The 20,335-nt window shown below is 60.4% G+C and overlaps 2 protein-coding genes and 1 long non-coding RNA gene across 3 annotated transcripts in view; 2 read left to right on the top strand and 1 right to left on the bottom strand.

Annotated features, from left to right (window-relative positions):
- Position 1: 1 nt before the first annotated feature.
- Positions 2–19,471, bottom strand: LONP1 (lon peptidase 1, mitochondrial). Its single transcript, XM_010966754.2, is given in 20 exon segments — positions 2–347; positions 1,134–1,298; positions 1,373–1,596; positions 2,376–2,541; positions 2,779–2,919; positions 5,172–5,288; positions 5,371–5,493; positions 5,851–5,938; positions 8,188–8,366; positions 9,049–9,187; positions 10,749–10,969; positions 11,700–11,783; positions 11,927–12,056; positions 12,366–12,427; positions 13,874–14,099; positions 15,768–15,887; positions 16,483–16,571; positions 19,014–19,280; positions 19,282–19,350; positions 19,352–19,471. Coding segments are annotated over 20 exon segments (2,889 nt in total). The 5' UTR covers positions 19,457–19,471; the 3' UTR covers positions 2–173.
- LOC141574680 (uncharacterized) lies at positions 2,919–4,700 on the top strand. The gene is made up of 2 exons (XR_012501669.1): positions 2,919–3,449; positions 3,582–4,700. It is a non-coding gene; the product is annotated as an uncharacterized LOC141574680 (long non-coding RNA).
- Positions 19,472–19,761: 290 nt separating the features above from the next.
- The window catches only part of CATSPERD (cation channel sperm associated auxiliary subunit delta), a 40,601-nt gene continuing 40,027 nt past the window's right edge, over positions 19,762–20,335 (top strand). The window contains exon 1 of the mRNA XM_010966939.3: positions 19,762–20,133. Within this exon, the coding sequence (XP_010965241.2) occupies positions 20,060–20,133 (74 nt within the window). The 5' untranslated portion in view covers positions 19,762–20,059. The remainder of the gene's footprint in view (positions 20,134–20,335) is intronic.

The following is a 20,335-nucleotide window of genomic DNA, read 5'->3' as shown; positions in this document are numbered from 1 at the left end:
GTACTGGAAATGGTTTTTAATCATAATTAAATAGTGGGTGATTAAGCCATAATTGAGGTCTTGGACTCCAGGCTTCTCCTGAGCTTCCTGTGGCTCAGCTGCCTGGAGCCTCGGCCCCCAGTAGATTCAGCCCAGGCTGGGTCCAGCGGTGCCAGCAGTGTCCAGGGCCGCCATCACCGCTCCACGGCCAGGGCCTCAGCCTCCTCGGGGAAGGCGATGTCGAAGATCTCGCGGTAGTGCTCCACGAAGTGCACCTCCAGGCCCTCGGTGATGAAGGGGGCCAGGTCATAGAAATCCTTCTTGTTCTCGGCAGGCAGGACGATGCATGTCACTCCCGCACGCTTGGCCTGGGAGGGTGGGGACCACAGTTCAGTGTGGAAGGAAAGGAGAGGGCTGGGCTGGGAACAGATGATTGGGACCTGGGAGCAGGAACCCGGCCTCTTGTGGAAAGCTACAGAAAAGAGACCTGTAGCTTCCTGGATTGATTGCAGTATCCCCTGCACTGCGTTTAGCGGTCTGGCACCTGAGGTTGGCCACATCCCCTGTCCTACCTGGGGGGGCCTCTCTGCAGCAGTCCCCTCAGCCTGTCACTTGGACAGGGGTTCCTGTGTGTCACTGGCCTAGGGACACAGCACACAGTGACTCCCTCAACCTCTCAACTTTGCAAGCATGGAGGCCCAAAGGGCCTAAGGTTGTCCCAGTCACAGGTTCCCCCCAAGCTGAGCCCCTGCAGGTACTTGAGGTCAGCAGGCAGGAAGTGTGTGTAAGGGACAGAACCTGGGGGGGAGGTCACCATGAGGAGTGGGGGACTGCAGGGCAGCCCTGCCTCCCACATCCCCCGCAGTCCAACCTCGTTAAGTGCACAGCGATACTATGGGCCCTCCTTCCTGCAGCCACAGTTCTCAGTGCTGGTCAGGTGAGAAGCCTGAGTGGGGCCTCTTGTCTGTGGAGATTCTCCAAAGCCATAAAAAGCCTGAGAACCACAGTGGAGGGGCAGCTTGGCAGTCAGCTGAACCTGCCCCTGGCCAGGTAGCCTGGGTCCAGGCCCCATGCCTGCTGGGCCTCACTTCCCATCTCTCAGATGGCCCTGTCCCCATCCTGCCTGTGAGCTGGAAAGCTGGGCGGGCGCTCACCGCAATGGTCTTCTCCTTGATGCCGCCCACCGGCAGGATCTTGCCCGTGAGGGAGACCTCGCCTGTCATGGCCAGGTTCTGCCGCACCGACCGGTTCATTGCCAGGGAGAGCAGGGCCGTGATGATGGTGCAGCCGGCGCTCGGGCCATCCTTGGGGGTGGCGCCCTGGGGGGAGAAGGGGCTGGTGGGCAGACTGCCCCAAACTGGGGACTCCGGTGGAAGCGTGGGGCCGGCCTCACCTCAGGCACATGCAGGTGGATGTGTGATGTCACCAGGAACTCATTGGTGGGGTCGCGCTGCATCAGGAAGGCCCTGGCGAAGGTGTAGGCGATGCGGGCGCTCTCCTTCATCACCTCCCCCAGCTGGCCTGTCACCTCCAGGCTCCCATCCTTGTCCTCCTTGCTGTGGCTGCCTCTGTCCCAAGGCCGCCTCAGGGATGTCTCAACAAACAGTGTGGAGCCGCCTGGGGAAGTGAGGGTAGTGCCACTGAGCCCTGGGGCGCCCCTGACTCCGGGACAGCTGCTCCCGCCACCCTCCTCATGGCTGGGCAGCGCTTGGGGACACTTGTCACTGTTCCTTCCCCAGCTGGTCCAGCCTCGCGCCTCCTCGGCCCTCACACCTCCCAGCCCACACAGCCCCTTCAGAGGTTCCAGCTGCAGGGACTGGGTTACGTGAAAAGGACCTCAGTGGGTTGGCCTTCCCTGTGTACCTGACAGCACAGAGCCTGCCAACACCAAACTCATTCCCCCGCGCGCAGTTTCAGTACAGCCCGACCAGGCAGGCGGTGTGCCACTCAGAGCCGGGCCCTGTGCGCACCCACAGAATCCCGCCTGCCAGCCGAGAGAGTCCCTGGCTACCAAAGACCCCTGGCCCTCCGGAGCTCCCTGACCCAGCCTCCTGGTGGAGGTGGGCTGAGTCAGTCACCTGGGCAGGAAGCGCCTCTCTGATCTCCCACCCTGGCAGCTCCCTGGCTGTCCTCCCATGCTGGGTGGTAGCCCCTCGGGCGACAAGTTCCCATGCTGTAAGGACTCCCCTTCAGGCACACCTGTCAGTGTTGCCCAAAGCTCCAGAGGAGCTACTGCCGCCTCCTCATGGCCCCACCCGCCCTCAATCATCACGCACACTGCCCATCGGCAGGGAGCCCACAGCTAAGGCTCTGGTCCACCCGCCTCTCCCAGAGGGACAGGCAAGCACAGGGCCGTGTGGGGACCCCCACGCTTCCTCCCGGCGCAGGCCACTCACCCATGGCGGTCCAGGCCAGGCCCATGACCACGCCAGGCGGCGTCACGTCGTACATGCGCTCCACCGTGAACACCGGCTTCCCCACGAAGTCCTGTAGGTTCTCGGGCGTCACCTCCACGAACTCGGCCTCGCCACTGACGATCTTGTAGGCGGACTTCCGTAACACCTGGGGGGACAGCGAGGGGGCTCACCTCCTTTTTAGTTTTTTACAGTTGTGGTAAAATACACGACATAAATCCCACCTTAACCGTCTTTTAAGTGTACAGCTCAACGGCAGTGGCAGTAAGTGCATTCGTGCTGGGTGTCCAACCATCCCCGCCAGAGCCTTCTCATCTTCCCAAACTGAAACTCTGCCCCAATTTAACACTCACTCCTCGCCTCCCCCGGTCCCCGGCCGGCTCACCTTCTCCACCTGCTTCTGCAGGTTGCGGACGCCGCTCTCCCGGCAGTACTGCTTGATCAGAAGGGTCAGCACGTCCGATGACAGCTTGGCCTTGCTCTCGTCCAGGCCACACTGGGCACGGGCCTGAGGCACCAGGTACCGCTGCGGGGAGGAGCGCCACCGTCAGGACCCCAGGGCCTTGGTCAAGAACCGGCGCCTCTCCTGTGGCCCCCGCCCAGCCTTCCTAAGATCACCGAGGTAGACCCCAGGCCTGCCCCACAGAGCCCCTGTCCCCAGGGGAGCCTGGGGTTGTCCAGTGTAGCTGGGGTGTCAGGGGAAGGCCCCCTGCTCCAGGAGGCCACACCTAAGATCTGAAGGGTGTGGAGCCAGGAGGCCATGAGGGAGGGTGGCAGTGACTCCAGGGAGGAGCCCCATGGGCGCCAGGCCCTGAATGGAGGGCCTGGGACCTGCAGATGCCCAGCCTGTCGCCTCCATGTGCTCCTGAGACTCCAGGCCTCTGCTCCTGCTGGCTATACCCTCTGCCCAGATCTGCCTCCTGCCCCCACTCCAGGTGGAACCTTAGATGCCTCTTCCTCCAGGAAGGCCTCCTCAATCTCATGCAGACAGAGGGCGCGTGTCGTAGCTGACTGGCGACGTGACTGCTGCCCAGAGCAGACAGGGATGAGGAGCAGGTCAGAGGCTCCAAAGTCACTCACAGCCCAGCACCACTCCTACCACACCACAGTCACTGAACAGAGTTCTGAGCACTGACTGTGGGACAGATGTGTCCCACCATCCTCGTGTTCCTCTTGTTGTCCCTTCAGGGGTTGGAGGAAGCCCTGCACCCAGGCCCCCAAGCCTGCCCCTCCTCCGGCCGGTTCAGTGTCCAGGCTGGTGACAGAGGACATGGTGGGGAGTCCCCAGCACCCCTGCAACCATCACAGCCCAGAGCTCCTCTTCCTCACCTCCTGCCCCAACGGGATGCACAGGCTGGGAGCCCGCGCCTGTCACAGGGCTGTGAAGGGCTCCAGGGGATGAGATGCTCCCAAGCCCTTTCCAGAAAGAAAATGCTGTGCTGGGGACACAAGCCCTCAGGAAAGAAGTCTGGCTCTGCCATGAGTGATTCCAGGCTAGTAGAGCACCACACACCGGGCACCAGGGGAAGGACCCTCCCTGGGTGTCTCCCAGAGAAATGCCTGCTTTCAAGTAAGAGCCTCAGCGCAGGAACGCCCAGTTAGGCAGTCGCACCTCCCAGGACCACGGCTGGTGGAGATGGACAGCGGCCTCACTCCCGCACCCACAGCCCCAGGTGAACCAGCAGAGACACCGGCCTTGTGCCGCGGAGGGCCCGGCGTGCCACGTGTGAGGCAGGTGCGGTGTGCGACCTCGAGGCAGCAGGGCACTGAGGGGGACTCTCCTATGGGAGGTGAACTCACAATCCAGAGACAGTGCTGGGCCCTGAAAGCCAAGGCGGGGCTGTCACCTTCAACACCGAGCTCACTGGAGGGCTGTCCTGCTTTTGTGCTATGGCCCCTGACGTGGGGATGTAAGGAGAGATAGGAAATGGGTCTCTAGCCCCTAAGACCCCTGGGATTTCCTAAGCAACGGGGCGAGGAGAGCATCTTTTCTTATTCACAAGCCCCTTGCAGGAATACCCAAGGACTTCAGGAACAACAAGGGGACGCATCAGCACAGCTGGATGGGGCCTGGTGGTCAAAGGAACCGACCAGGGGGCGGGAGAGCCGGACGGAACCTTCAGCTGTGCCCTCACCCCCAGGGAGGGGGAGGGGCTGGAGACTGGGCTCACCACCAATAACCAATTGATGATTTCATCCATCAGCCCGTGCAGCGGGGCCTTCCCCACACCTTGCCTCCTGCACCTCTTTTTCAGCTGTTCTCGAGTTGTATCTTTTATAATAAACGTAACAGTTAAGTAAACCGCTTCCCAGAGTTCTGTGGGCTGTTCTGGCAAATTATCAAACTGAGGAGGGGGTTGTGAGAACCCATGATTCTGGGTGGTCTAAAGTAAGAGCAGCTGGGGACTTGCTGCTGGCATGTAAAGCGGGGCAGCCCTGTGGCCTGAGCCCGAACCTGTGGGTCTGATGCTGTTTCCGGGTAGTCAGCGTTCAGAACTGAACTGAATAACAGGACACTGGCCTGAGAGCTGGCTGGTGTGGGGAACCCCCACCCGGTGTCAGAGGTATGACCTACACAGTTCACAACAGGCCTGTTCCCCTAGTACCACCACCACCTCCCCCCATCTGTCCCCTCCTGGCATGGGCGCCCCAGGGCAGGGTCACTGCGGGTTGTCCCCTAGCTCTGGTTAACTGCCTGGCACCTGGAGGGTACTCAGATCTTTCTTAAGCCCAAGTGGTAGTGGGGTGCACCCCCACCCCAGGGCTGGGCTGCCTCACCTCTGCGATGGCGAGCTTCTCCTGGGCCACGTAGCCTGACACGTTGATCATCTCCATCCGGTCCCTCAGCGGCTCCGGGATGGTCTCGGTGATGTTGGCAGTGCAGATGAACAGCACCTGGGGGAGGCGACAGTGAGGTTCCTGGGGACGGGGCATCCCGTCTCTCTCTGCCAGGCCAGCCCCTGGGCACAACACACACCTTGGACAAGTCCACGGGCACATCCAGGTAATGGTCCAGGAAGTTGGCATTCTGCTCAGGGTCCAGCAGCTCGAGCAGCGCTGATGAGGGGTCCCCCTGGTAGCCCCGGCCAATCTTGTCCACCTGAAGGAGCCGCAGAAGGTGGGCTCACTAGGCAGTCCAGCGGGAGACCAGCTGGGCCCAGACCCCACCAGCATGGGGGTCAGGGCAGGGGAGTCCTGGCCCGACGGCGTGGCTGTGGGCAGACACCGGGTCCTCCAGGGCAGGAGGGCCCAGTGTCCAGAGACAGCTCAGCTGCAGCCCCACCCACGTGGCTCAGGGACCACCGAAACCTCAGGGACCTTGATTTCACTTTGAACACAGACTCCGTCTGGTCAGAGCCACCTGGAGCCATGGGCTCAGAGCGTCCAGAGGACTACGTCGGACCTGGGGGAAGGGCGTAAGCCCGGCCTCGGACCCCAATCTCCACGCCCCACGAACCTCGTCAATCAGCACCAGGGGGTTCTCAGTCTTGGTCTTCTTCAAGCACTGGATGACTTTCCCCGGCATGGCACCCACGTACGTCCGCCTGCGGGACAGGGCACGACTGGGCGCTTGGGGCCTCACCGCCCAGGGCTGCCGCGGCCCAGCTTACCCGGAGCTCAGGACCTTCACCGGCCACATGCCCTCCTCGGCCACCACAGGAGATACGGAGATGCACATGGCGTGGCCCCAGCAAAGGATGAACGCTTCCAAGCAGTGCAGGTGCGCAGAGCACTCAGTCACCCCGATGGCTTTGTGGTCCCAAGGGCTGGGGGTGTCGATATCCTCCCCAGCTGATTCAGGGCACAGGGGACAGACTCACAGCCGAGTCTCTCTCGGACCCATCCCCCTAGCCAGCACCTCCTATCCAGACCATGAAACCCAGCCCACACTGCCCGACCCAAGAGGAGAGGGGCTGGGAGCAGCAGGAAAGCCCCCAACCCCTCAGCCCATAGGCTCAGGGTCGCGGGCCCAGGGCCCGCCTCGGCGGACAAGCTCTTTCAGGAGCGTTTCCCGAGCGCCCGTTTGTTCTGCCCCAGCTCGGCCGCAGGGGCCTGCCGGGCAATCGCAGGGAACCAACCAGACAGGAGTCCCGCACTGTGAGCCGAGGCCCAGCAGAGCAGCCCAACCGCAAACCAGGCAGGCGAGGAAATGACGAGGTATGGATGACTTCGTACTTGGCACGAGGCAGAGCAGGAGCGGGGGTGGGGAGTGCCGCCTTGCTTGGGGGAGCGGCAGTGGCTGAACGGGAGGCCCTGAGCAGAGGAGGTGAAAGGGAGCCCTGTGGCGCTCTGGGGGGAGGGCGCTCCAGGGGGGAGGGCGCTCCGGGGGGAGGGCGCAGTGCGCACGCAGGAGCCCCAGGGCAGGGCAGGGCCAGACCTGGCGTGTCACAGGAGCAGCGATGAGGCCCACATGGCTGGAGGTCAGGGCCTTGTGGACTGCAGGGAGGACGTGGGCTTCTACCCCGAGGGAGGTGGGAGCCCTGGAGGGCTGTGGGCAGAGGTGGGCTTGGCTGTCCCCGACATCACAGCAGGCAGTTCCCTGTCCTAGTCCTTGTCTTGGGATCCTAGACCAACGTCCACACAGACGCCCACCTGCCTTCCCCGATGACTCACCACCCCCCCGACCTCACAGACTTCCTGTGCTTGTTTAGAAACTCAGTCAAGGCCCTTTCTCACCCTGGTGAGTGGTCTGCGGATCCCTAGCACTCCCTGAAGCAGGGGCCGGGGACCTGGCCTGCCTGCCTCCCTCTGTGTATCCCCTCCAGCTCCACCCAGCCGCCCCTCCCAGCTCAGACTGCGGGCCCGAGCCAAGAACCTGCACCGCCCCCAACCCCGCAACTCCCCGGCACACCCACACCGTTCCAGCCTGTAGGCCTCCCAGTGACCCCGCACCCAAGGCTACGTCAGCTTCACCCCCCACTCCTGACCTCCCGGCCCCACCATGCTCCAGCTCCCTTCTCCAAACTCCTCTCCGGCCCCGGACTGGGGTGGGTCTGGGGTGGGTCGTGAGACTGGCCACCTCCCTGGGGACTCAGCACAGCAAGGAGTGGCAGGGCCGCAGCAGGCTGGAGTGCTTTCACCCCGCCCGGAGGGTGGGGTGGCTCCAGACAATGAGCCCCGGGTGACCAGAACCATCAGTGTTTCTAAAAAGCCAGAAAAGTAACTTTCACATAGTTAAAAATCTTTGACCACGGTAGGATGGAGACACATGGCAAACTCGGAACAGACACCATGTACCTGTTACACTTGTGTCTCACCGAGGTTGTTCAGAGAACCACCCTCTGCGGAGGCCAGTGTGGCAGAAGCCTCGGAACACAACATCCCCGACTGCCCCATGGAAGGGCGTCACACACGGGCCAGATGGCTTTAAGAGCCTGGACATGGGGGTTGCCAGGCCCTGCTCGGGCCTGACGAGGAGGGAAGAACCTTGCTGAGGCCATCTCACCTCCCACTCTAGTCCACAGTCCCCTGTCCTGAGGCTGGCACACAGCCCCGGAACTCCAGCCAGGGCTGGGGGGAGCTGAGCTGTGGGACATAAGCTGGAACCATGGGGCCGTCTGCTGACAGCCCGGCTGAGAGGTCCTCTTGGTGCTCAAAAGGCCAAGATTTTGATCCAATGTTTAAGCGCCTGGATTCAGCCAGTCCTGAAGTCAGTGGGACACCTGGACTTTTCTATTATTTACTCCAGCTTGAGTGGGGTCTGGTGCTCGCTCACTCTACCAGGGCAGGAACAGACCCAGGAGGAAGGAAGACTGACCAGGATGAGCCACGAAGGGAGCAGGGCCAGGCCTACCTGTGCCCCTTGATCTCAGCCACGTCCGTCATGCCCCCGACACTGAAGCGGAAGTACTCGCGGTTCAGGGCACGGGCGATGGAGCGGGCGATGCTGGTCTTGCCCACGCCCGGGGGGCCATAGAAGCAGAGGATCTTGCCCTGGGTGGAGCCCCGGAGCTGGCTGACAGCGATGAACTCCTGTGGGCAGAGGCGGGCTCCCGTGAGACACTCGCCACCCTCTCTGCAAGGGGCTCCGCCTGGCATGGCTCCTTCCCCTAGGCATCGGGGGCTGTGAGAAGGGATGAGACCTGTCCCAGAGGGGCTGAGCTGACTGGATGTCATTTGCCACAGAGAGGGACAGCTGTGGCACCAAGAGGACAAGCAGGTGCCAGGAGGATGTGGGCAACTGACTGTAGGTGACCCCCAACACCAGGCTCATCCAGTAACTCCCTACACCTGGACAACAGCATCCTCTCTCTCCAAAAGCCCACCCCCCACCTGCCCTCAGCCAGTCGCCCGGCCCTCGTTTCCTCCTATCACAAGCATAATTTTTATCCCCCTCACACGGGAAGCCCTGACATCTGAGCCACTCCAGCACTGGTCCCTCCACCCATCCCCCTCCTCAGCCCCTGCTGACCCCCCACACCAACCCGGCCTTGGCCAAGCCCCTCCCTTGCCCGCAGATTCACCAGGGGGCTTCTCTGGGTCTCCCACAAGCATGGGGCAATCCTGGGTCCCCTGAGGCACCCCCTCACCACACACAGATCCAGACAAGGCAGCCTCGGCCTCCCGGCCCCTGCCCTGGGGGCACTGAGCCAGCGCAGGAGGTGGGCCAGGGCCCAGGGCCCAGGGAGGGGACGGCCGGTGGCGCCTCACCCACCAGGATGCGCTTCTTCACGTCCTCCATCCCGTAGTGGTCCTCCTCCAGCACCGCCTGCGCCCGGGCCAGGTCCAGGTTCTCATCGCTGCACTTGCCCCACGGGATGGATGTCAGCCAGTCCAGGTAGTTGCGGGTAACACTGCCATGGGACAGGCAAGAGCCAGTGAGCAGCCAGGCGTCACCGCTTTGAGGAGCCAACCCGGCCCAGGCCCCCTGCAGTCCAGGCACACCCTGTTCTGCTGTTCTCAGGAAACACTGTGTTTTTCACACATTGAAGGTTTTGGTAACCCTGTGTTGTCCAGTCACTTTTTAGTAATAAAGTACTTTTTTTGGGTGGGGCGGGGGAAGGGGTAGGTAATTAGGTTTATTTATTTTTAGAGAAGGTACTGGGGATTGAACCCAGGACCTCAGGCATGCTAAGCACACGCTCTACCACTTGAGCTACACCCTCCCCCCAGCAATAAAGTACTTTTTAATCAGAGCAAGTATCTTGCTCTTTTTTGACATAATGCTTAATAGACTACTTAACAGACTACAATACAGTATGAACATAACTTTTACACATACTGCGAAACTAACAAAAACTCACGTGGCTCGATTTATTACTGTGAACCAACCCTGCAGTGTCCCTGCACCCTGGCACCAATGCTAGACCTGTTTCCCAGAGACTCAGCGCCCGTGGGGACTACTCAGGGTCCGACAGCACTGGGGGGGCCAGGGGTAAGGACGGGGAGACAACCTGATCGGGGCAAGTGGGCAAACTGAGACCAGGAGCGTGAGCTCCAGACTAGGCACCGAGCACCCAGGGACAGAAGCGGATCCCCGTAAGGAGGTCAGGATCAGAGGAGACAAACGACAGAGGCCGAGGCTGGAGTGAAGCACCCTGAAGTGGAGGAAGGGCCGTGAGCTGAGGAATGTTTCCTGGGAGTTGGAAGAGGGAGGAAACCTCCAGTGCCTCCAGGAGGAGCCAGTCCTGCCCACGACACCTGGACGTTAGGGCTTTGGCCTCCGGACCGGAAGGCAGGTCCACGTTGTTTTAAGGCGCTAAGTCTGTGGTCACCTGTGACACCAGCCTGGGAAGCTCACTCGCTGAGCAACAAAGAGAAGCTGGGGCATCTCTGGAAGAGAGGCCCACACTGCCTGGGGGAGCCAGCCTCTCCAGGGTCCATGCAGAAAGAGACAGCCCTCCCCAGACGTCCTGAGCCCGAGAGGGGCCTGGTCCAGCAGCCCAGGGGGAACTCAGGGTCTGGGGCTGCAGGCCCACTCAAGTCTTCCCCTGAGGAGCCGTCCCAAGCCCTGGCCAGCCCATGAGCTGCCGAGAGCAGCACCTGGTCCCATAGCCAAAAACATCCCCCAGGGCCCTGACCCCAGGGCCGCCACCAACTTCCAGCCAGTGTGCAGAAGGCCATGAGCAGCTGGCAAGGCCAGGCCACCAGGAAGAAGGACAATAGCTGGCTGACTCTCAAAGCTGCCAGAGGGAGACCAGGGTACAGAAGCCGAAGGAGGGGCTGGCCTTGGGGCAGCAGCTCCAGGGACTCCCACTTCTGGCTTGGAGCCAGACGTCCCTGAGTCCATATCCCTGTTCCCATCTACTGGTCCAGGGATCCTGGTCACAGACTTACCATCTCCAAGCCTCGACTTGCTCAGCTGTGAAATGGGGGTGATGGGAGAGGACCCCCTCACACCGGGGCCACACTCACTTGAACTCGGAGGAGTGGTTGTCCAGCAGGCCCAGCTTGCTCAGCTCCTCGTCCACCACGTCCATGACGTGCTTGGGCACCACCAGCTCCTTCAGCCGCTCGCGGAACTTCTCCTCAATGGCGTCCTTGTCATCCTTCTCCAGGCCCAGCTCCTTCTTGATGATCTTCAGCTGCTCCTGCAGGAGGTACTTGCGATGCGTCTGCTTGATCTTCTCCTCCACCTGCGGGGCCACGAGGCCGCGGTCAGACCAGCAGGGACACGCGACAATGCGGAGCTGGGGACGCCGCTGCCGCTTCAGGACACGGAGACAGAAACCCAGGGCACACAGCCTCCAATTCCCCCACCTCCAACCCGAGTCCTCCCAGGCATGGGCCTCGCAGCCACACCACATCCCAGGGCCAGGGAAGCACTTGCCCCTCAGCCCTGGTTCCGACGAGGGGGAGGGGAAGCGCAGCCTGGCGCCGGCGCGCCTCCCATGCCGGTCTGGGGGTGCCGAGCCCCCTTCTAACGGACAGGCCGAGGGCCCTGGGTTAGCCCCAGCACCCGCCCCTGGGGTCCTGCTGACCCCAGTCCTCGTGTGCGAGAGTCGAGGTGTACATTTTCCGATGAAAGATATGATACAAATTTTTCCCCTCACGTAAGAACTAAGTGAGACAAGTGAGTTAAATCCGGAAAATGTAGTAACTGACTATCCGGGCGGACCACGGTTTGCCCAAAGATGGGAAGACGGTCCTCTCACAGCTGAGTCTTGGGAAACAGCTTCTAACCTTTCCAGGGCCGGCTCCCCTATTTCCAGCATCTCCCTGGGGCTCCCTCACAGAGGACAGTCCAGGGCCCTCTCACCCTGTGCTCGGCCTTGGGCCCCAGTCTGAAGTCTCACCCGAGGTTCCCAGGCCCCAAGGAGCGCGCAGCCTCGGGGCAGAGGCCCCGCCCGACCCCAGCCGGCTCACCTCCCGGCCCAGGCGCTGCTGCAGCTTGCTCAGCTCAAACTCCTTCTTGAGGAGGGACAAGGCCTTATACAACCGCTTTGGAATCTGCCGAGAAAGGAATACGTGAGAGGATGTTCAGAGGGGCGAGGGTGTGGGGAGCAATGGAGGAAGCAGGGCCTGGGGCCGGCTCTGACCCAGCCCACTTCTGGACATGGCTGCTACAGCCACACCCCGCGAGTCTCACTCACGTTGGTCTCCTCCAGGACATCCTGCAGCTCGTGGGACTCGGCTCCGGTCAGCGCAGCGCCCATGTCGCTCAGGTAGATGGGGTTGTCCACCACCCTGTGGCCCGCCTGCATCATCTGCAGCACAGACTCTCTGCAAGGGACGGAGACGCTGCCATGCCAGACACAAGCCGCTGCACTGCGACCCCTCTGGAGATCCCCTCCCTCGACCCCAGCTGAGGACACAAAGGCTCTGGCCAAATCCAGGTCCCTGTTAGCAGGGAGGAGACCAAGAGCTGAGGCCAGCAAGCGGTCTCCTCCAACCTCCTGGCCCAGGGCCTCCCTGCTAGGAGGAAGCAGGCCCCCCACACACAGGCCTGGGCCAGGAGTCCTGGAGCCCCGCCAGGTTTCCCATGAGGACAACACAACCAGCGGCGAAAGAGCCAGAGGGCCCCAGACCCACCTGTAGAGGGGGTTCAAGGCGATGATATCCCGGATGGTCTTCACAATCTCTGCAGTCAGGGCCTGGCAAGCAGGGAGGCCGCAATGGTCACGGGGAGCCCCTCCCACCCGGCCTGGCCAAGGACGCCCTCAGAGGCCCAGGAGCGGAGCCCAAATTCACCAGGCTGGGACTTGGGACCCGAGAGCAAAAACTAAACCACCCCTGTCTTGGCAGACCACTCTGAACCTCCCGTCTCAGAATAGCCATCTGGGGGGCAGGGGAAGGGGGTGCTTTGTTCCTTTCTTTTAAGCACTGTCCTCACAAGTGGCACCCCCCTCCCCACCTCAGCTGTGGGTCACCAGGGCTCTTGGCCTGCACCCCCTGAATCTCGCCCCAGTCCCCCTTCCGAGGCAGCCCCAATGCCGGTGTGGATGCCATGGGGACTGCTGCCCTTCCTGCCTTCACTGCCACAACAGTGTGGCTGGCGACACTCCTGGCAGGATTATTGGGCGCAGTCTGCGGCATAAATCCCACACCTCATGGTTTCCAGAGGCCACGGCTCCCGGCACATCGTGCTCCACTCGGGGCAGCAATGGGCAGGAAGCACATGGCCGCCACTGCCGGGATCTTCAGTGTGATCACCTGGTTCCCGGGTTCATCCCTGAACTGCCTGGGACGACCTTTGCAGCAGGAGCAGGGACACGGACAGGCACACCGCGAGCGGCCCGGCTCCCCGCCACCATAGCATCTATGTGTTCTGCCACCTGTATCCCCCCAAACAAGAGCCTTAAGGGTGACTCTAAAGCTGTGCTGCCCCGGGCGGCAGCCACCAGCACTACTCGCATTCCCGTGAGTTAAGATGAAACACAGCCAGGCGTTGTGCTCCTCAGCTGCGTCAGCTGTACATCAAGTGCTCAACAGCCACAGGGGCCGGGGGAGCAGAATCACAGGGCACACCCAGAGCCATGCAGAGCTCTCCTGCACGGCACTGCCCTGGGGGCCCGTGGTTGTGACTGCTGGCCAGGCCCCCTGCCTGGGCTGCACCGGACATCACCAATGGATCGCCACACTCCTCCCCACCAGGCTCAGAGCCTGCCCCAGAGTCCTCAACACAGCACTGCAGGCTCAGACAAAAGCTGCCAGTCACGTCTGGGGGGTGTTCACCATGGGGAGACCATGGCACCAAGGGCATGCTCATGTGAGGAGCCTTCCAATGGCTCTGCCTTTCCTCAGATGCCCCCTCGACAGCGAGCTTGCTGTGCTACAAAGGTAGGCCAGCCTAGGCTTGGGACCCAGGTGGCCAGAAGGCTGTTTCCTTCCTGTCTTGAAGCCCCGAGTCACAGTAAATGTGCCCTGTCCACCCCTCAGCCCCGGGCCTGGGAGGAGGAGCCAGGCCAGAGGAAGGGGGCGCGGGCATCAAACCCTGACCCCCTCCTGGCAGCTGGGGCCCCGGCGCAGCCCCTTTACCTCCCTGACGCCAGCTCCGCCTGGACTTCTGAGGAAGGCGCTCGCCGGGCCCCCAGACTCACCTTCACCTCCTCAGTGACCTGGAAGTCCTCATGGACGACGTTCTCCACCTCCACCATGAGCACCTCGCTGGCAGGGCCGGGCTCCACCGCCACCTCCACCTGCTGCCTGGTGCCCCCGTCTTCCTCCGCCTCCTTCTTGTTCCGCTTGGGCTTCCGGTGGGGCTTCTGCTTGTTCTCACCCTCAGGATCCTCTGGCTCCACCTCCAGCTGGCGGCTGATGTGAACCCTGAAGGCCACAAGGAAGGGGTGAAGCCATCGAGGCTGGAGGGTGTCCTGCCAGCGGCTTCCGCAGGGCTGCCGACTAAAGGGCGCCTGCAGCCACCGGCTGGAGTGGAGCTGCCGTCTCAGAACCCACGGCCAGCATCCCCCCCATCCTGGGGACATCCATTCCACTTCCCACACCAACGCCCATCGTCCTCCACAAACCAAGAAGCCCGTGGCAGCCACTCTGGGCCCATCAAGAGTTCTGGGACCCTGTCTGCCCCTCCCTCGGCCTCAAGCTCCCTTACGGCATTCAGCTTCGCAATAAAGGAACCTCCTTCCCTGACCACTCCATGTGAATGAAGTCCAGCCCCGCCTGTGCACACAGCCCCCAGCTTGTCCATCTTCAATTTCCCCTCCAAAGCACCTGCCACCATCAGAATGCAGCCTGTGACCTATTTCCATGCTCACGTTCTCCCCATGCAGGGGGCCAGATCCCCAAGGTGGGCCCCTCACCTGCTCCTCCAATCACAATCAAGCACCTGGCAGACACCAGGCCCCAGGTGTTTGGGGACAAGTGGGCTCCCTTCTGCCTCACAGGGATAACTAATAACAGTACTGTCCTTAGAGAGCAGGCCTGAGACTGACTGGGACCCGGGCTCAGTGCTTGGCTGACAGGGGCAAGAGGCATAGAGAAAAGGAGGTGGGGACTCGGTAAAGCACTGGGGCGACCTGGCCTCAGGGGTCAGCAGGACTCTGAGGCACCTCGCAGGATGGCAGAGTAGTGAGTAGCTGCCACTGTCTGTATGAATTTTGGTTGCAACTTACTCTGTTCCTTCTGACCAATGAATCCTCCCAAGAGACAAAGCAGCAGCCTCTTCTCTAAAACAGATCCTACTGCTAGCAGATGAGGATGGGCGCAGGGGCTCAGTACAGTGGGAACGCCACCAGGACGGTCCACAGAACCAGTGCCCTCATAGACCACCCCCCACCCTAGGTGTCCTAGTAGGAGGCGGGGCTGCCGGCTGACACAGAAAAAAGCTGTCAGAAAAAAGGATGGAGGGCTCTAGAATCAGCAAATGCCAGCGAGCATCTTCTACAAGAGGCTTGTCAGAATATTTACTACGTTACTGCTTGTGACTCTGAAATGTGACGATTCCCACATGTATGTGATCACAGGACGGCTTTGACAAGTGTCTTGGGAGGCCACTGTTCCTCGGAACACACGTGAAAAGCTGGTTCATTTCTTCTAGCTTCAACCCAGTTGATGTCATATTTTTCTTAATGAATAGCAGCAGTACAGGGGTTGGACCAGGCTTACAAACGTTGTATGTAGCCCTTTGGCAGAACGGAGGCAGAAACTAGCACGACCCGCGAGGAAATGTGTCTGGCTAAGCGACAAACCGCCAATTGCTAGGCTTAATGGAGACACAGATGCAGGCACCTGGGGGAAGGCCTGCCTGACACCTAGACATGGGCTATGAGGCAACTTGCTGTTTTGTTTTGTGGTGCTTTTTGGAGCATCAGAATTGGCTCCTCACTGATCCCAACTGCCACTTTGACTCGGGCTCTGAGAAGCGGGATCCGCCTCCAGCTCTGGCCTGCTCGCTGCAGTGAGGAAAAGGGCGGCTGGTGGCACCTGGGGCATTGCTCTCCTGGCCCTGCCCCGCCCCGCACCCTCGGGCTCCCGCACCTTCTGTGTCCCATGACAATCATGCGCAGCTTGTCCCCAAGGTCCTGCATCTCATGGATCTGGACAAACGTCCCCATGTGGTAGATCTCATCCAGGCTCTCGACCACGTCGGACTCGTCGCTGAGGGTGGGGACACAAAGGAAGTGGGCACGGGGCCGACTCACTTGTAATAAGAGGGAGAGAAGAGAAACACCCCTCCCAGCCTTGACTTCCACACTCACTCACTCCCACAGGTGCTCTGGAGCAGAGGTGCCTGGTGGTCCCCACACAGGTGGGCCAGACACTCTGGGTTAAGCTGGCCCCGAGGGCAGAGCCCAGGTGGGATCTGGATTCCCTTCCATACCTCCTCTGACGGGGCCTAAGACGCACCTTCAAACTTGCAAGTGGAACTAACTCCTACCTGGGGTGGAGGTGGATGTACCCAAAGCCTCCACACCTGCCCGCCTAGCTCTGCTCTGAAGCAGCCCCACCCTGGCCCAACACTGAGGTTAATCTCAAGGCTAATCTCCCCCCATCCTGACCATACACAGGGCCCTTGAGTCTTCAGTCCAGACTACAAAGGGATACTCAGCTCTTGGCCTTGCCCCCTGGAGGTTTTACTGGGTTTCTTTCAAGTCAAGGGTCAGAGGCCCAGGCTACTCTACGGAGCAGCACTGGCAGTGAGTCACCCTGCAGGGCGCCTTCAACAAAGGAGGGAAGGAAAAATTACACTTACTTGTCATCTTTCTTTAGAAAGACACCGGCATACGGCTGGGCAAGACGGACTTTCCTTCTTAGCAGCTCAACCAACTTCTTATTTTTAACCTAGCATGACAATGACCCCAAAGTGAAACGCAGGGCAGGTTTTCTAGCCGACATTTTGACAGCAGCTCTAGCGTTTTCCCTATTACTCTCAGGCAGATATGCTAATCTGATCCAGGACTAACCAACGCGCTCCAGGAAACCCAGAACCAAAAAAAAAGAAAAAAGACTGGTATGTGGAGAATGGAGTGGGGGTAACGTTTACGAGCTGCATTCCTTAATTTTTCCCTCTTCCTAAAGAAAACTCCAAGTAGACAAACGGCCAGAACCAAGAAATTGACTTAACATCCAATTTCAAGAGCTGTTTCTGCAGGGAAATGCCGTGACTTGAAAGTCCAAGCCACCTGCTTCTATTGTTAGGAGGACAACAGTAAATATGCATAATTCAAATGTGACACACCCCACAGGCAGGTAACTCCCTCAGTTTTCACTGAAAGCATACCTGAATCACGTCTACACCCTATTTGTTGATCATCAAAGCCCCCAGGATCACAGCACATTCTCCTGTCATGTCAGTGGCAGGCAGAGGGCTAATGATGTTTCCCGGCAAACAGCTGATGGGAGGAGCGCAGGTATCCTTAGGGCTCAAATGATTTCCTTCAAGCCTGTGCTAAGACCCAAGCCAGACCCCAACTAAACTGAATGGCCCTCAGACTTTGGCAAGATTCTGAATTACCTGGAGGACTTCCTAAAACTGATGGCTGGGCCCCACCCCTGGAGTTTCTTATTTAGGAAGGCTGGAGTGGGCCTGAGAATCTGCACTTCAAACAAGCTCCCAGGTGCTGCTGCTGCTGCTGGTCCAGGATCATGCTCTGAGAAGCAGTGTTTTAACTCACTCCATTACCATGTGGTATGGGAACTCCTGACACTATAAACGTACTCTTTCCGGGATAAAGGTCCGTGACACCCTTCAAGAGTGTATACGACCCACTCTATGTTAAGAGTCACTGGTCTTTACTCAGAGGCCACTAATAAGGAGAGAAGCTTTTAGGGCAAGTTACCCAGATACCGTGTCCACAAAAAAATCAAGAGAAATTGGAGCTTTGCTAACAGCTTCAGAAACATTCAGTGGGCCCCGTGGAAGTTCCCAGTTTCCCCCTGCTAACAGCTGGCCGCTGCATCTCAGCGCCTGTCCCCTCTCTTCGGCAGGCGCCCTTTCCCTTATTCACCAGGTAACAGCGAGGAATACCGCCTGCCAGTCTCATACTGCCCGCAGCGGCTCACGGAACCCTCCTGGCTAGCTCCGGGTGGGCAGACAGAACCCCTCGGAAGACTCCCATCTCTGCCAGAGCCCTGGGGACCAGGGGCATCTGCACATTGCAGGGCTGAGGGAGCCATACCTGGTGAACAGTCCTGGCCCCAGAGGCCTGGGAGGGTAGAGAGGACTACTGGAGATGGGGGTCAAGGATGGAGAAAAGACCTCCAAGGGCACATTTCTGAAGTGTCAAAAGCGCACCACATAGCAAACAGCAGCAGCTTACCGTGAAAGTATGTTAAGCACCAGGCAGTTCTAAGTCTTTTACACATGACCTCATTTACCTCCTATAACAGTTTCAACGAGGGACTATGATTATGCCCATTTCACAGATGAAACAATGGAGACCCACAACAGCCTGCCCAAGGTTCTATGGCTAGGGGTGGAAGAGCCAGGATATGAACCCACAGGGTGTGGCCCTAGGGCCTACAAGTAACCTCCACTTAGTACCAGGGAAAGACCTTGGAAGGGCAGCCAATACAGGCACAATTAGCAGAGCAAGAGGGGAACTGGAGTGGCCTCCTTCTGTCTCCTCCTCACTGGCTGAATGTTGTCCCTCTGCATTGTCCTTTCCCTTTCCAAGGGATCCCATGTAAGGGGGGAGGCTGGAGGGTGAATGCCAAGGCTGACTCATTGTATGACCTTGCTCAGACAGTTAACAGATAACTGCTCTCCTCCGTGAACTCGTTTCCACATCGTTAAGAAAGAGAGACAAAGACAGGGTGGGGAAGGCAGCCAGGAATTTGGGTTCTTCTTACTCTAAAAACTCAAGTTCCTAGCACTCCTGCTGCTTTCTCTTTATTTCATCATCCTGGTCTATTCTGCCCGCCCTCCTCCTATCCTGTGGCTCAGCCTGAAAAGATCCTGTTCAGTCTCTTCCACTAGAACATAAATTCCTTAGGCAGAGGGCCTGTGTCTGTCTTGTTCCCTGATGAATCCTCAGCCTGCTACATGGTAGCAAGTTCAGAACACTCTGCTGAATGAATAACCCCCTGAGAACATCCTTCTGCCACCTTCCTCCTGAGTCTCCTGACCAAACTAATGGTAAGAAGACTAGGACTCGAACTCCAGCCTTTGAGAAGCTTCGTGCCTGGAAAAAGCTGTGAGGCAAGAGTGCTAAGCGATCCCTCAGTCCAACCCGCTACTTGCAGGCGCGGGGAAACGGAGGCCAAGGCAGGGGCTCTCATTACCTCGACAATCTTGATAAAGCGCGGGAACACTGGGTTGCGTGTAACGGCGATGAGTGGCAGGTGCGGGAACACGTCCGGGATCATCATGGGTGTCAGCGCCGTAATGACCGGGCCTTCCCCGCCGCCCGCGCTGCCCCCCACGCCCGAGGTCCCATCCTCCGCGCCGCCCTCGGAGGCATCCTCGCCGCCGGAGAATGAGCCGCCGCCGCCGCGGTTGTTCGCCTCCCAAAGTCCCCGCCAGTGGCCCGCGGCTGCGGGGCCTTGGCCCCACAGCGCCCAGGGAGGCGAGGCGTCGCAGGCCCGCCGGCCTCTGGGCAACCACGCTCGGGCCACAGGGGGGACCCGCCCCCCCGTGACGGCCAGCAGCGGCCGCCGAAGCGCCCAACACCTCGCAGCTCCCCACAGCCGCACATACCCTGCGCCCGCCGCCATGGCCCGGCCATCCTGGCGGCGCGCGGGACTTGCGTCACTTCCGCGGGCCAGGCTGGGGCGCACGTGACAGAGGGCGCGTGCCTAGGTGCCCGCGGGGGGCGTGGCCCGGAACGGACAGCTGCGGGGGCGGGACTTGGAAGAGTGGAGGCGGGGCCTACACGGAGAAGAACAAAGCGTTTGAGCTTCTTTGTCCCGTCCATCTATTCCGGCCTCCTAGCTAGCGCGCCTGGAAGGCTGTGGGCACGCACGACGGTCCCTAGAAAGAGAGGAGCTGCGGCTGCAAGCGCAGCTTTGGGAACATGTGGGCATACCGGTCCAAGCACTTGGGTGGCGTGCGCATCCTCAAGCTCTGGTTGGCGGATTCGGGCTTCCTGGGAGATGCTAAGTGCATGCTCAAACTAGACAGCCCACGGGCGATCGTCTGCGCATGCCCAGGCGATGGAGGGGCGTGTTGAGCTGGACGGATTCGGGCTTCGCGGGGAACGAGATGCGCATGCCCAGGCTCCGTGGCGGACGTGCGTAGACGCAGGCTCCAGTTTGCGCATGCCCAGACTGTGAAGGGCCTCGCAACAGCAGTTGAGAGGCTGTGGGTTGGCGGCGGCGGCCAGAGCGAGATGCTAGTGTTCGTGATGGTGGTGGCGACTACCTTGCGGCTCTGCCCGCTGGCCAGAGCTCAGCCGCTGTGCCGGTGGGGCCGTTTTCCCTTGGCTAGGGTGCCCCCAGGGTTTGGGGAGCGGGCGGGCTCATCCCTGAGCGGAGGCTTGGGTGGGATGCAGGAAAGACGTCCCGCCCCGCAATCTTATTTGAGGTTTCCAAGTTTACTCCTCTAGGAAGCGAACTTGATACCCGCCCTTTCTCTCACCTTCCCCCCGACCCCTGCAGCACATCAC

This window comes from Camelus bactrianus, chromosome 22 (genome assembly GCF_048773025.1).
Source record: "Camelus bactrianus isolate YW-2024 breed Bactrian camel chromosome 22, ASM4877302v1, whole genome shotgun sequence".
NCBI lineage: Eukaryota > Metazoa > Chordata > Mammalia > Artiodactyla > Camelidae > Camelus > Camelus bactrianus.
This window is presented reverse-complemented; position numbering and strand designations above follow the sequence as displayed.